At 37.0% G+C, this 17,350-nt stretch overlaps 1 protein-coding gene across 2 annotated transcripts in view; it reads right to left on the reverse strand.

The window, feature by feature from the left end:
• The window catches only part of MIPOL1 (mirror-image polydactyly 1), a 184,528-nt gene that overhangs the window by 9,161 nt on the left and 158,017 nt on the right, over positions 1 to 17,350 (reverse strand). For both annotated transcript variants that reach the window (XM_031064477.1, XM_031064474.1), the window contains exon 12: positions 14,742 to 14,972. In XM_031064477.1, the coding sequence (XP_030920337.1) occupies positions 14,742 to 14,972 (231 nt within the window). The remainder of the gene's footprint in view (positions 1 to 14,741; positions 14,973 to 17,350) is intronic.

Raw genomic sequence — 17,350 nt, forward strand, 5'->3', positions numbered from 1 at the left:
TACAATTATTTCATGCATGCATGCAAAGTGAGTACAAAAGGACATATAAAATACAGGAAATGGATAGGCACAACTTTGGTTTTATTTCTATTGATTTACATATATCCAAAAGTAAAAAGTAAAAATGTCCAATGCTTTTCAAGATAGATGGGATTTGCATTGATGAAAAGCACAAAGATGATGCTAGAAACATTCTTTATCTACACTACATACTTCTGTAATGCTCCCCAGAAATGGAAAAAATAAATAAAACACACAATTTAGGAAAGGGATATCCAATCCATCATTATTTTTAAGTTAGCAAAAGACACAGTGTTAAGACTCTTGAATTGCAGTGGCTTAATGCTTTCTCCAAACATATTTGGAATTAAGCAGTTGAATCTGTGTTCTATACAGAAATAAAAAAGAATTCCATAAGGGGCTTGCTGCTATGATGTTACAGGTTTAATTATGTCCTTTTGAACATGTTGCTAAGCTTCAAGAAGATCCTCATCTTTAGAGGAAAGAACAGGAACACCTGAACAGGATCATTACTAGGATCATTACTAGATGAGTCTTCCCCAAGACAAATTATCAACCATTCTCAAATTTTCTTCCAGGTATTTCAAACTGCGTTGCCTTGTCACCTGTGCACACAGCTGTCAGTGCCTGGATGGAGAGTATGTTGTTATGCAGTGTTCTTACACAGATCCTGAATTGCTTGACAGTCTGCTCTGACTTTTAGCAAAGCTTTACTCCTGTGAGTAAAAACTATTTTGGTTTTAGACTTGGTCTCCATAAAGCAGACTTAAAATCCTAACTGACAGAGAAGTTTGCTCTGGGAGCCCAGAAGCTGAACAGACTGGTGCAAGTATGTTACCTACTACTCTCTACTGCCCACTCCTATGCACATTTTTGGCTTGCTTCCCTCTTTCACACATTCTGCTGAAGAAGTCTAGCTCTAACCTGTGGCTTGGGATCAATAAAAACTCTGCAACTGCATGAATCCACACGGGTTGGTACATGCTTCCACACTGCTCCATCTTTGGCCAAAGGAACTCACCCCAAAGACAACAGTGGCCTTTACTCCCAAGTTCTGAATATGACAGACAGACATGGAGTGACCTTCCTGGGAATCATGCTCCAGAAATAGATAAAATGGACACCCAACTGACAGAAAAGGGCACCCTTCAAGTAGCCCATGTCCTAATCTGCAAAGCAATATACAGACTAGCCAAAAACAATGGTTTCTACCTGCAAATGGTGGAGTTAAGTGATAAAAACAAAATCATCCTGGATTTTGAAATGCTATATAAAGGCTTATAAACGTAAGCTATAGCCCTTGGTTATCTTTCCAGTAGATAAGATTAGGCTCAGGCTATGAAGATGGCCTTACTTGCATGATATCTGGCTTCTTGTGGAATGTGTTTTGCTGACACTAATTCCTTTTAGAAACCAAGCTTTTGAAAATATATTAGATAAATAAAATGCATTGGACAAAAGCACTGCAAGCAGTTCAGCAGTAGAGTTCAGTGAATGGTTGTTTGGTGAGTGTTCGTATAAATAAATTCACTTAATTTCATTTAGAATAAAATAACTCCCTTTCCTTCTCCTTCCCTTCAGTTTTCCTCTTGGATAAACTTAATAAAATTCTAAATGGCATACTTGTTTTCAGACATTTTCTGTCAATTCAAGGAAACATGACAAAGAAGAGAGGCTGCTGCGATACTGGTCTTGCCCAGAAACCAGTCACTTGGATAGGATCATTTACTCAGGAGGCTGGAGCAAACTGGTTCAGCTCTATTATCTGCACAAGGGAACTGGACCCCAGTTGCTTCCCTCTCAAGGGAATAGTACTGTGCTAACACTGGGTGTTGGGGTGGCTTGCTCTCAGTTTCAAAATTTTAAGCTGCTTTGAATAAAATACTTAAATATTCACTGTTTTGAAGCCTGGTGTCAAGGATATGACCTTGCAGTGCATGACCTATCTACCATGCTACACAGCCATCACCCCCTTACTCCTGGCTGATTCAGCTAATTTTTAATTGCCCTTATTCCTCAATTCAGGTATTGTTTTTGCTACCTCAAAAGCCTGCCTTTTTAACAATAATTTTTTATCTTCTCAGTAAAAATCACTGCCTATTGAATTTAATGGTCTGTAACAATTCTTTCATAGACCATCATAGTGATAAAGACTACATGTGGCTCCAGTGGACAGGCTGCCTTCCTCTTCTTAACCAAATTCCCTCTGCATTTTTTGGATGAGAGTCTGGGTGTCTTTCTAAATGCTGGAGTTCAGCCATGGTTTTGAACCTGATGCTGAGTACAATTCAGTGCCCTCTGTCAGACAAATCGCTGGACTGACTGGTATTAATGGTTCTTCCTGGTCTTAAAACACACATCTCAGAGGCTGATTCAGCAGCATCAATGAGCTCTAAACCATGGCAGACCACAGTGTTGAATCAAATTACTACAGGCACCACAGCCAATTCCTGCCTGCCCAACACTGTTTGTAATGTCACTCCAAAAAGTGTGTTCCATTAAATGTACTGGCCTTAAATTTGGCAGGGCAAACCATTCTGTCCCTGAAAAGCACTGTCACCAAACAAGCATTCCTATTAAATCCCTTTCAGCGTCTTCTCAACCCAAAAGAGTAATTCTGTATATGATTAAACTTAGAAGCAAATACAGCCAGTTGGGCACTTGACAGCAGACGTATTTTAAAATAAGCCTGGCTTACACAGGCCTTGGCTAAAATATTAAGCCTTTATCTGTGGTCCACAATAATTAATCTTGTCAAACTGTTTGCCCTCTACCTTCTGTTTGGAAGATTATGAGCTAGCTCACCATTACTATTCACCTTGTGCCATCACTTGCAGCAGGAAAACTGAGCAGTAAACACAGTTGGTCTATTTCGACAGCATTTCACCCTACTTTGCATTGATGTAGATTGCTACACATTACAGGATAATACAAAATCAGGACTTTGTTTCTATGCTGGATTTAATGGCACTGTGTGAAAGGTATCACTCCTTTACTTTCAAATGCTTGCTCAGGACAGCATACACTGATCGCCAAAAATAAATGGGCTTCTGAGGAAGAAAAATAAACCCTGAAACAAGTACAGTGTATTTCTGTACATGGAAATCTACAACATATCATAGAGACCAGGCTCTTATTATTGGATTGACCATTCACATCTGAGCATGTGGCTGATATTAGAGACAAAAAATGAACAATAGCTGAAATAGAGGATATATTGGCATATTTAAAGTCAAATGATACACATAGATTATTTAAACAAATCTCCAAATTTCCTTTATCACTCCAGCTTGAATCTAACAGTTCATTATGGCAATTTCATGCAAAGCTTACTACTTATATTTGTGCCAGAAAAACCTTTTATATACCTTCTTCCATAAGCTTGAAGTACTTTTAGAATTGACAAGTACCGTTTCCACACATTTAGTGTCACAGCTGTTCTCTTTTCTTAGGAGAAATCTTGACATGGGAACCTATTCCTTACAGTGTACTCCTTATATTTCCATGAAGTTTGTGCTGATATGAACAGGCAAGGGTCTCCTGGATTTTCTTGTAAAATACCTCCTGGCAGTCTGTGTCGCCTGCTTATGGAAAACCAGCAGTTTTACTTACAGTAATATGTCTTCCCCACAGAAATTATTCTGTCATAGTATTTATTCATTCAAAGAATAAATAATGAATAATGAATAATTAATGAAATATTAATTCCTGAAAACTCCTGATGAACACTAGTCCTGCCCCTTGGTAATGATGTTTGATATTATTAGAATGCCATGAATCACAGGCAATCTTATTGTGTCTCTGAACTGTTCCCCACATTCTTGAGGGCAATACAGTCTCAGATCTGGGTTCCTCATGTGCACAAACATAATAATAAAGAAGCATTCCACTGAATTAGAGCCTAAAATTGCTGAATACCTTTTTCTCTCAGCCTCTCAATTTGGGCTCTGAACTGTGTGTGGCAACAGCTTGCCAGTTTCCTTATACTATATTCAACAGAAATGTATTTCAGGAGATGAAAAAAGGACTTCCTTTATAGAGGATTTTGGTTTGTTCTAAATCCATCTTCAGGAAAATTTAAAAGCAACATCAAAAATTGATTATCTAAAACAAACCGTTTCAAATTTGCTCAAAATGAACAGTTAGGATTTATTTACAGATCTGCAGAGAATGGCCTTATTAAGAGACTCTAGAAAGTACCAGTCTGAAACCACCATATTACAGCTTTCTGCATGTTAGACTTCTTGTAAAGTCAAGTCTGAACATCTCAGTTGCCTATTCCAATCGAGTCTCACTTCTTTCAGACACCTTCTGGTCAAGTTCTGTTTACAATGAGTTTGTACAATTGCAAATACTTATGTGCTATGGTGCTGGTTTTGGCTGGGGTAGAGACAATGTTCTTCTGGCTGGTATGGGGCTGTGTTCTGGATTTGTGCTGAACACAGAGCTGATAACAGAGAGATGTAGGTTTTACATAGGTTTGTTGTATTTTATCACAGATGCGATATTGCCCAAGCTGGAATGATGCCCACCACAGCACTTAGAGATCGAGTACCAATGGAAACAGGTATGGACATAAGAGGAAAGAATTTTACTAAGCTCTTACTAGTGATAAGTCCTTCATAATGGTGAACTCTCTACCCCTCTGGTGGTTTCAGGACAACTCACATTTGGTCATACTTCTGTAAAGTATTTCCAGAAAAAAGGGCAGAATTCACTCAAAAACTAACAAAAAATCCATGGACAAAACATCCTCTCTTCCTCCTAATGTTTCCCTTGGTGGCAATTCTGCCTGGTGATGACATGAGTGGGACTGATTGTAGGAGAAAAGCCTTTTAATTTCTGTTGATGAAAGCATAAAAATTTGGCATACATAAAGAGTTACAAAATTCTTCAAAAGCATGGAGTAAATCTACAAAATATCTTTTGTGTTGAGTGTATGACTTAGATATCCCTTTTATCTGATGCGCATATGTTATATCCCTTAAATAATTTATGATCATTTTATCAAGGATTGAAATAGAAATGATAGAAATACATATATCATGAGGCACAAAGTAAATTGCTAAATAAAATAATTTTATTGTACACATTTCAATACCTGCCCAATACACAATACCTGCAATGTCTTTCTTTCAAAGGCTGAATTCTGTTACTTTCTATGGGCAAGAATTTCACGATCTGAAGTAAAATGATAAAATTTGGTCCTAAAGATTTATGCCTTCCAACAGCTCAGTGTTTGGATCTGTATCCTTATATCCACATCATAGCATAGATGTAGAACAGGAAAGTTGAGCAATTTGCCGACAAAGCAACAGTGGGGACTATGGGGTTATAGCTGTTGTTAGTTCTCATAAACACAGTTGATGCTGCCCTTCTACAAAGCCTTGTTTAAAGAAAACAACTTTATGGAAAAATCTGACTAATAATTAATTGCTCAGTAGTAGTTCAGAAACAAAAATTGTAATTTTTTTCTCAGATAACTAGCCCCTGGTTTAGTAAAGGTATACTTAATTTTAAGCAGTGGGAAAATTTAAATGATTTCAAGTTTGCTTAAAATAAAATACTTTTTTGGCCTAGTCAGTTTTTTTTTGTTGTTGTTGTTGTAAAGAACTCTCCCAGCAATTCTCTAAAAGGTTATACGTAATTCAGAAGCTTCAGAAAGTCTGGGCTTTCTTTTTGAGCTTCTGCATATACATTTACAGTATTCAATCTTTTGCATATGTTAAGAAACAGTATGAGTATTAACAGAAAGAACCGCAAATTTATTTTTATTCCTTCAGCCAAGCCACAAATAAATGACTGTTGCAAACTAACCGAATACTATTTAGTAACGGCAATGTAAATGCCATGGACTTATTTTATTTGGATATAAAATATTAAATTGAGTATTTGCTGTGACACTCTTTTTATCACCTTGAAGAAAAAAAGCAAGTCTGAGAAAAAGTTTTCTTGCTATTCTTCAAGGAGCACTTAATCTGCTGTTCAAAGTTATTTAATAATTTGTCATAGAATAGTTAACTATAAGCTTACAAATACTGTGTCAGCATGCTTCTTCCTACTGGGCAAACAACTTCAAAATCTAATTTGTTTGTGTTATTGGTCTTACTAAATATTAGTCTTTGCAAGTCTGGTTTACACCACTGAAGTTAACTATGCCAACATTCTGATTTTGTTCTGAAGTATTCCACAACAAGCTGATATTATACAATACAAGCCCAAGAGCTAGCTGATCCAGTTTACTGAGTGTATTCTTAGTGTATTTTGCTACTGATAAATCAATAAAACCATGTTGTAATCTACAAACTTCCATCTCTCTGAAGCAGCTATAAGTAAACTGTAAATGAACACACAGGTCAAAAACTGGGATGCTGTGATTATGTTGACTCTGAAAACATTTGACTTTCATAGAATACATTTTAGTGTTTGAGAGAATGAAGTTTCAGCACTGCTTTTATTTTCATGAAAGGCTGAGATGATAAATATTCAAATGACAATAAATATTTGTGTTTATATTGTAACTACCCATACTTTAACAAAACAATGTCTGCACTGCAATCCACAATGTACAGAGGTTAAGTAAAAGTAAACCATAGCTACAAAAAGAAAATAAATACTTGACTTTGCCTGTATGTGCAGTTTTGCATTCTTCATCCATGTGAAACTCCCTGCAGCCAATGGGTATCTTGGCTGTGCAAGGAATGCACTAAAGGCATACCTGTCATTTCCTTTGATTGAGGTTTTTTGTCTTCATCTGTTAAGCGCACCACTGAGCATAATACTGGCACTGATCATAAACTGTTAGATGTTACAGGCCTCACTATAATTTATGAGACCCAAAATGTCTGGGAGAAGGATATCCTATAATCTGCTTTGGCAACATCACACATTATAATTGTATGAGGCTTTCAGTAGTGATGCCACAACTTGCTCTATTAAGGGCAGTCCCTAACTTTCAGTGTCTTGCTCCAGGCTGTTCAGAAGTCCTCAAGCTACCTTCTCTAAAAATAAGGCCACAAGTTTCTTTGCAGGTGATAAAGACAACAGCAGTGCTACCAGTTCTCCTTTCCAAGACAAGCATAAAAAATAATACTTCCAGTTAGAGCATTCAGCCAAGCTAAGGAAAACCTGATTTTAACCCACATCTGCCGCTTCTCAGGGGAACAGTACACACCAGGGTTGAAGACATTTCTATGTTTTTCTTTCTGAAGCTGTGAATTTCTACAGAAGAAATATATGAAATGCTATTAGACCTGAAGGTGTGATTCTGTGGGAGGCGATCAAGGGTGCCCACCTGGAAAATGGGAGCGGGAAGTTCTGATACTGGTTTTGTGTTTATGTTCAAGAGGCATTGAACAAAACTGAGAAAAAGCTCTAAAGGTAAGTGTCAGAAACAGTTCTTGTTTCTCAGAGGTGAGTAGACTATTTGCTCCTCTCTGATCCAAGCAGCCTGCATTATTTTCTGCTACATGGCACTGCTTCGAAGCAAGGAACAGGGAGCATCCAGACCAGACTGGATTCAGTGTGGCTAGAATGCCTCTCTGAGGTGCAGGATATCTGAATCTCCACAGATGGAGGAGAAAACTGAGATCCATTCTGTCACACCCTGGAGGAGAATCCCTGCTCCTAAACAACTGCTTAGAAAATGAAGGGTGGGAGGGGGGCAGATGCCAAGGACACTTTTGAAAGAAATGTCTGAGGTCACACTGCTCTGCATGAATCTCTGAAACCAGCATGCCTCACTCTGTCTCAGCATGTGCTTCTCCATTTGGGTCTCCAGGAAAACCAGGCACAAAAGACAAAAAGTCAATTGTTTTATAATTTTTTTTCAGTTAGAAATTTTCTGCTTATGCTTATCCAAGTCCTTCTATCCCAAGTGCTTATCCAAAGTGATTCTTGGGCAGAGAAGTTAACAGTATTAGTGGTAGTGAGTTATTAGGCACTCCCTCCATCACAGCCTACAAATTTTTAGCAACCTGAAGTGCCCAATTAAAAAACTGGTGTAATTCAATAAAGATAACATAATCCAATAAGGAAAATACATTTCATTCCAGCTTTCCAAAAGTTACATATTTCCTTTAGTACAGTATGAATAATATGTTAGCCTTACCAAGGGAAAAACTATCTGCCTAGTGATACAGAAATGTGTAACGACAGCAGTCCACAGAATATGCCAACGATGACTGAATTTGTTCAGCTCACCTTAGATTTGAATATTAGTTCAATATTTTATTTCTTTCAGACCTGGAAAATTGATTTCTGTCTATATGTTGAATTTCTCTGAGGCTGCACATAACCCCATTGGCTTACTCAATTTTTCTTTTTATTACAACAAACAGGTATCTCCACAAGACTGTTTAATTCATCATTTCACCATGCATATTAGTGCAGTCTGAGGGGAATTTTTCTGAGAGGAATCACTGATGTTAGTGCAGAATTCCAAGTATTTAAAAAAATCCTGACCCTGCTAAGTACTGCTTTCAGTTAGATCAAGCATGACTTTTTTCACACATTTCAATTAGTCTTATCTCCTCACTGACTAAAGCAGACTACTCCAGCCTATTGCCCCTAAATCTGGTACATTCACACAGCCTCTAATTGCTACTGTATGGTAATAATTTCCTATGTGATATGAGTTACAGTTACTAGATTTTGTATTTTGAACATTCTCATGTTCCTATTCATGTCTGGTATGCCAAAAAAATTTGCATCAGCTCTGCAGAATTCTTCAGAGTATGTGGTAGTTTTGCGTGTCTGGGAATCTTCCATCTGGCTAGTGTGGGTTTCCTAAACACCATAAAACCCTGCCTGTGGAGATTGTGTATCTCTTATGGGCCCCATGGAGCTTTTAATCTGCTTTTAATCATTGTATGAGACAGCCAACACATCAGTCCTCATCAAGGAGTTTTTTCCATTTTGAATCCCACTTAATAAGTTTTGATCCAATCTGAAAACCAGAACCTTTGCTAATTTGCATTGGTATCTTAAACTGCTACAAAAATCGTCTTCCTTTGCTTTCCACTTCCTTCCATACAAACTCTGATATCCATTGACTTCTGTGGATTGCTATAGCAAGTATAAGATTCTTAGCACCTTGCCCTCACTCACTTGTCTTTTGAATGTACCCACCAGCATCTGTTTCTCAGTAAACTACAGGTCATACCCTTAACTGGGACAAATGAATGCAACTTAGTGTGACAGAGCAAAGTCAATTTGCTGTAACTAAGAAACTAGCTCTGTATCTACATTCTTCAACAAGACACCAGGACTTACTTTACATTTCAAAACACCAGCACCACTTAAATTATTCCCCATATGATATTAAAAGATTACCAACTATTCAAACTCAGCAGAATTTCACAGCAGCAGGCAGCTCAGTAGTTATCATTAAAAGGAAAATCACTTTTGACATGTGCTAAATTATTTACTGACACAAATGAGTAAACTATTAGTATCTATGAAATTGTACTCCTAGCCTCCAGTATTTAATGTTTTGATCTGACATGCACCAGAGTGCAATTTTGTAAGTAAAAAAACAACAAAAAAGCAGTTTAGTTTAATAGAAAAGTCTCAACATCTAAATATAACATCTTAATAAAGAAAGAGATTAAATCATATTTATTGTTTTGAAATAAATAGCTCTCTCAAATTTAAAATAAAGCCAACTGAGTTCTCTAAGACTTGGTGGTTCCTCCAAAACAAACAGCTTTAAGTCCCAGTGAATGTACAACTTGTTTCTTTTGTGAAGTGCTTCTGCCTGCAATTTCTAATTAACTAGCTCCATTCTTTCCTACAACAAGTAGCTCAACGCATACAAGCTACAATGTATACTTCAGCTAAATATATGTAGGTATGATTTTAAAAGGAGATAACTAGTTAACAACATTTGCATGTTGCAAAGAGGCTCAATTAGTATAATAATTCTGAAATCTTGCTTTTAGCCTGTTCCCTGCATAGCTGCCCTGTACTGAATACAATCTGCACACTAAAGATATGTTTGCAGTTAAAAATCTCCAGAGACTTTAGACCCATACATAAAGATACTTATTTCACTCTTTTCTGAGACACTGACCTGTATCCTCATTTAAAAATGAACACCACATCTTTATGTTATTAAATCTTTGTTTTGATCTATTAGTATTCACCAAAGTGCCATTTTATACAACCCCACGCTGAATAGGCAAGGCTGGAGGTAACCATCTGCAGCTTTAGAGTCAGCATTTGAATTGATGAAAAGAGCTTTGTGTTTTCATTGCCAAGTTTGATTCTTCCAGTCATTAGACATTCCCCTCAGATCACATCAATGAAGTGAACTCCCTTACACCCATGTGTTAAATTCTCTTCTCCTCATGGTTTCCTTTGCCAGCTATACTCCAGAAAGACTACTGGGTCTTAGCCACATTCTTCTCACAGCTGTGTTAAAAAAGAGCATCAGAGCTTCTTCCCAAAATCCATATGTGTATCTGGTCAGTCCCCTGTCGGAGGGTCACCTCACATTGTGGCGTGATTATTCAAATATTCATCCTTGTTCTTCAACTGCACTGCTCTGATCATTCTGGGAAAGATTAGACCCTCCAGCCAGCACTGAAGAACGTATTGGACATTGATGCGAAATACACACAGCTCCCGCACTCAGAAGGCAGATTAGTTTTACTTGCAGAAGAGGGGGACACTAACTACTTAATAAATGCTTGCTTCTTATTTCTTTACATTTCTTGTATTGTTTTAATCTGTGTCAACTGCTGGTAATTGTTTTTGTTGCTTCACAGATCGACTTATATATCAGCATCAGCTAAGAAAATAAATTAACAAGTACAAAAGAAGAGAAAGTATTTTCAAAAAGACTGGAGGGAAATTCAGGACTAAACAAATAAAGAATGTGTTCCAGTCACAATGAAATTTAGGTGGGCAAAAAAAAAATCAGACTTTAGGGATAAAGTGAATGTTATTAAGGATAGAATTTAATTCAGAAGACCACATGGTTTTCTTATGTATTCAATGAACTAAAATTTTTTATCCAAAGCTGGGATTCTCCTGACTTCCTCTTTAAAAGAAAGAAAAAGAAAATTGAAAAGGTCTCTAATAAACAGTTAAGGACAAATGAAGCAATGACTTCTGGTTTACATCACTTTTATATTAACTTTATTCATAGTCAGAACTACCTTGACAAAGTACACAAGCAGGATCCTTCTCACCATTTATGCTTATTTTCATACCTGTGTATTTTAGTACTGCACTGTTACTTTGTGGATTTGTGTTTATTTTTAGAGGATTACATAGAAATTCTACCCACTCACCCTCCCCTGCCACTTCACACAGCTACACACGACTATGCAAGTGTAGCTGTGCTCACATGCAGAGCTGCGCTTTACTGAGCTAGAATCATTAAATTATGAGAAAAAAATAGAAGCCCCCAAAAGCCAAATTGCATTAAAATTCACTCCAGCTGCAAAGCTGTTGCAGAAAAATAGAACATTTCCTGGAAAAACATCAAAAGTGGCCTCAACCTTTACTGATAATTGGCTAATATTGATTTGGTATTACATTATAACCTGCTCTGATCTCACTGACATCAGCAACCACTCCACAATCCCAGAGGTTCCAGCCGGAAGGACATTTTTAAAATGCCTTGCTTCCTCTGTTGGCAGCGGTATTAATTAATTCACAGGCTCTCCCGGCCACCTTCTCCAGGTCAGCCTCATTTCCCTGCTGGGAGTGCACCAGCTGGCTCCTGGCTTCTCAAGCAGGACAAACTTGCAGGGGGCCTGTGGTACTATACCAACATTCCTGGTGAATTCTGTGCTCCTGTCCTAATTCTTTGTAACCACAAAATAGAAACATTAATTAAATATAGAATATTATAGTCATAGCCATTCCAGAGTATTGATTAAAAATATTACTGTGCAGATCATATTAGTATATTGAATAAATATGCATTGTTTTGTGTGTACATACATGAATTTATTTACACAGACCCCAGTTAGAATGTGTACTTGCTTTATAAAGTATAGTGCTCTCTTAAAAGCCTAAGTGTATCTTCATAGTGTCTCAAAATCAAGAGATTCAAGCAAATGCAGCTAAACCTGTGTGGCCACCCTCTGAGCATCAATGTCTGCTCTTGCCTGTGAAGATGATTCACCATCCTAACAGGTGCTGGTGTAAAACAAGAAACAGTCTCAATTTATATCTCACACTGCAGCTAGCCAATGTGAGATGCTCACCCTACTTGAGTATAAACACAGGTTTACTACACCCAAGTTGACTATACGTAGATATCAAAACATCCCACTTCTGCTTCACATCCCCTTGCTGTTTCGTGTGGGATAGGATCAAGAAATTTTTTAGATGCTTTTTGTCCTGATGGAAAGCACAGGACCACTATTCTGCCTCAGGTCTCACGTCTAGAAAGCAGCAACTTCTGGTGGGTACACAAATGGCTGACATGATGCAAATGCTGTGGAGAATTACAACTCTCTTTTAAGCTCTGTATATCATGCTGAATGCAAACACTGAAGTTTTTAAGAATATTAAAAAATTCTTTAGTGTTGCTGGAGAACAGATTAGCAAAGGTAGCGTAAAACTAGTAAACTACATTGTATGAAGATACAAAGCACATCTTTTCTCAACATTCTTAATTACAGTAATGTTCTTTCTTAATGAAGGTCATAATTATTTCACTATTCTGATTTTCAACTGTTGCTATTTTACTAAATAATATTGAGAAACTACATTATGCAGCTGACAAAACTACTTCACATGTCAGAATTCAATTTTAGTTGAGCATTTAAAAAAGTCAAGAAAACAGATTATTTTATAACAGTCTTTAGTCTATGAATTTTAGTGACACATTTTAAACTACATTAAGCATCCTCTTAAGGCAGTGCTAATAATTAATACTACTGTAATTAATACCAAAAAGCCTTTCTGTTGACAGGTTTATAAATTGTCAGTCCTTTTTTGAAATGTAGAACATCCTACATCCTCTAAATAAAATGCTAAGCTAACAAATGAGTTCCTGCCTAATTGCCAAACACTGATTTGTATGAAGCGGTTGAGGTTACAAAGAAATTGGGAATTCTCAGCCCGGTTTCCCTGCTGATGAGTACGAACTGTCTGTGTAGCTCTCCCAGAGGTGTCAGAGGAATCTCTATAGTGTCACACAAGGGTTCTTAGCTCAAAGTAAACACACTTTCCACAAACTCAGCTGCTTAATCTGTTTGCAGGTTGAATTATAAGATGGGGGTGGATGACTCCGGGTGCTGGGAAGACGCGCAGAGCATTTCCACAGTTTCGTGGTAAAAAGGGCATGCTATTGTCATCAAAAGACTCCAACCAATTGTTTGATTTTGCTATAGGCTCAGTCGTCTGATCTTAACAATAATGAAAACTAACCTGACCAAAATTTTCCCAAGTAGTTGGGCATGTTAAAGTACGTAAATTCTTTTCACTATAGTGGTGCATCACCACTACTTTAATTCAGTTTGTGGCTGCACTTCTACTTTAGCCACCCTGGGTACATGGGGTTAAACAAGATTGTTTCACTTTAGAAAAAAAAACCAAAACCAGTAAAAACTCAACCTCTGCTTAAATAGCTATATTATTAAGCATTTATAAATAAAACTAGATGTAACAACTAAAAACAGTTAAAAAGGTTCTACCAACATTCTCTTTACCATAACTTAATTTTTTAATAGTTTTTTTTTATCAAGCGCACACCTCTCAAAGTTTCAAATATGTCTAAGCTCTCAGAATAAAGACTTAAGTGATTATCAAACAATCATTGGAGGGTTTAAAGAGATGACTAAAATATGCATTTTCACATATAAATACCTTAATTATATTTTATGTAGTTATGAGTAAATTAAAAAGATAGGAATATAACTATTTTTAAATAGAAGAACTCAGCATGTGTTTTTTTTAAAGAAGAAAAACTTTTGTAAGGTCCTTCCAATATATTATAAGCCAATTTCTGGCTACTCTGTAAATATGCTGTAGACATTAAAGTTGAAGACATATATGGACAGACAGGACAATTTGCATTAGCTCAACAGAGGAGAATTTTGCAGTTGATGAATGTAATGCAGAGATGAGACGTGCCGGACTGTCAAGAGGCTAATAACAAAAATGACAATACTACTAATAACAAACATGACAATAAGTACTTCACTAGAGATGAACTTCAGGTTTTGGAGTTCAGTAACCTTCTAACAGGGAAACTCATGATGGGAAAGAGAATACAATCTCTGTTCACCAGCTCAGAGACTTCCTGTGGCTCTCAGTGAGATTTTGAAGCCATCCCTAAACAACCCCATAAGCATTTACTGTGGCATGAAACCTGCCAGATGTGTAACAGACCAAAAATGAGAACCATAATATTCTACCATGCAATTATAAAGGGAAATACTCTGTAGCCATAGGATTGCCACAAGGTAAGAGAACAGTGAAAACCATTCATAGGAGATGGAAAGACTTTCTCTGTGCCTTGCACATGTAGGAAGCAATTTCCTTAACAGTAATGAGAGGTACCCTGACTTGCCTAATAGCACAAAACTGTTAAAATGATCAGCTTCACACTGAGTAGGAAATGAGCTAACAAAGGAAGAATCATTTTAAAGGACCTTTTCTGAGTACTGCCACACTTTCAGTTATAGACAAAATACCAGAAAAAATGCATCCTGTGGATTACAACTGCAGGTTTTGTTGGAAGGCAAGTGACTTACTTTTGAACTTTTTCATTAGCCTCCTGTGAAGCCTCCAGGGCTCTCTGGAGCTTCAGCTCAGTGTCCTTTTGCTCGGATCGAGTCTGCTGCAGCTGAGCTGCCAGCTCTTCAATCTGGCCATAGGTTATGGTCACAACATCCTCCCTTCCCTGCAGCCCACCTTCAGAAGTACTGAAAGCACAGCTAGGCTGGTTCTTCAGACTCAATCCTTCAGACAAAGACTTGTATAACCTGGGAAAAACAAATTATACATGTTATTAAATTTCAGTCTAAGGTTGAGCTGCAAGAATTAATTAATACATTCAATATGTCATATATTTGGACTCACATGCACTAGTAGCAAAACAAATTATACTTCAGAAGTGACAGAGAACAAAAAGAATAAACCTTTTCTGCAATGCTCTTCTAGAAGTATGTAACAACCATAAAAATTTGAAAAAGTAAAAAAAATTCAGCAAAAACTCAAGAGGAAGTATTTTCCAGCTGTAGCATCTTGTTGATCACCCCGAGCTGCAGCAAAAAGTTTTTATTGTGATTTACATGAAGTTGAATTAATCAGTATAAGTTACTGATGTGTTAATAACTTGTGGTACACACGACTCTCTTTTAGCAAGCAGAACCACAAGCTACAGGGGATTTATTTGCAAAAGACTTTTCAATAAAATGAAAGGAATAAAACCACTACAATTCAAAAATTAAAATCAGTAAATCAGCAGGATTACTTCGTAATATGATTTGCACAAGCTAATCAATTCTAAAGGTCTCCATTCAGTTTTATCCAGGATTTTGAGGTAAGTTCATAGAGATTCCAAATCAAAGAGCACAGACCCAACACTCCTTCAATGCACAAACCAGAATATAGTACTAAATGCTTTGTATTTGTGTGTCAGAACGTTCTGGACAAATCAAACATTATTTCAGTGTGGATTTCTAGTAGCCATACACACTGATTAAAGTGTTCAAGACAGTCTACATGACATCTGCTAGTATGCAATAGCATATTTTCTTTCTCTGCAGTTTATTAAGGTATTTGCATGGAAAACACTGACTGTTCCAACAGCCCATGAAGGAAAACCATAAATAAACTAAAATATAATACACATGGACAAACAAAATGTGGATGAACTAAGAGAAATAGAGAAGCTAAAAGGTCAGAGTGTTGACATATCATCGTGCATACTACCTGTGATTATCTGAAAACAATGTGAAAAATCTTCTCAATTAAATGAAGACATATTGAAAATATAAATATTCCTAAAGGGACATCAAAATTCCTAGAATGGACTAATTAAAAAAAAATTACTCTAGCAGTTGCACATAAAATTTACTGATAGAAGTTCCACTACAGTTGAGCATTGATCACCATGGAAAAACACAAAGGTATGCAAATAATGTCGAAAGCAGGTTACTGAAATACCACTGCTGCCCGCTTCTTAAACACCTGGCACAAGATTAAAAGAAAAAAAAAAAGACAGATGAGAGGCTAAACTGTTCAGTGAATATATGGGTCCCTGATTTAAAAAAAAAAACTACAAAAAACTGGAGGATAGACTAAATATTCTACCTTGTTCACACCAGCTCAGAGTTTTTTCCCAGAATATACGAAAAATAAAATAATTTATTTAGATGCTAAAATACTGGCTCTCTGTGCCTACAACTAGGCCCGTTTTCAAAGACTGGCCATGAAAAACACATATATACTACTACAATTGCAATATAATACTACATGTCTTAACTCATAATGATTGCATCTGAGTGACCAATAGATTCTGATGTATACAATTTGTAACCAGCGTTATTCCTCCAGATAAAGGCACTGTGATTGACAGGTCTTTTAACAATTTTTTTTTCAAAAGCATGTAATTTCCAGACTTCTATCAATATGTGTTTTGGTAAAATACTTTTATTTCATCCCTTCTGAAATTTACTAATTTGAAATTCCTTCATTCACTTGAAGATTATTTCTCCATGCTATAATAAATAAATAAATGGGAGTTCTAGGCCTGAAGAATGGGTCACAGAAGTATATAAATAGTTCCTGGATTTCAGTAATTCACATATTCTTGTTAGTAAGCCTTTTGCTTTATTATGGCAACACGGCCTCTTTCCTGCTCCAGCTTGGGTCTGAGAGCTTCAGGAACCTGCCTTAACTGTGTCTAGGCAGAAGAAAAGTGACAAGAGTTGATATCACTTGTGCAGCTCCTATAGAGAGCAAGACGCTCCCTCAGCCACCAAAGTCAGAGTAGCTTCAACCCTGCAAAGAAATATCTCCATCTGTAACTGCTCCCAGAAGGACTTGACTTTGGCTGAAAATCAACTCTGTGAAGTGCTGCTCCTAAAACACTTCTCACCTTGCCAGGCATACTTTTGCTGCTAGGTGGGAAATTATTTTCCACCTGAAGCAATAACTGAACAACACAGCAAACCTTCCACCTAAAGGAGCAAAAAAAAAAAAAAAAAACCAAACCAGCAAAAAACCAAACATTCCCTACCCTTTCCCTCCCTCTGCCTCCACCCCAGTGATAAACACATCCCATGTTCCCAAAGGCATGTAGCTCTGACCTTGGTTTTCACCACAAATGTTTCTCACAGCTCCTGGAGCTCTCTCA

Source organism: Geospiza fortis, unplaced genomic scaffold (genome assembly GCF_000277835.1).
Source record: "Geospiza fortis unplaced genomic scaffold, GeoFor_1.0 scaffold54, whole genome shotgun sequence".
NCBI lineage: Eukaryota > Metazoa > Chordata > Aves > Passeriformes > Thraupidae > Geospiza > Geospiza fortis.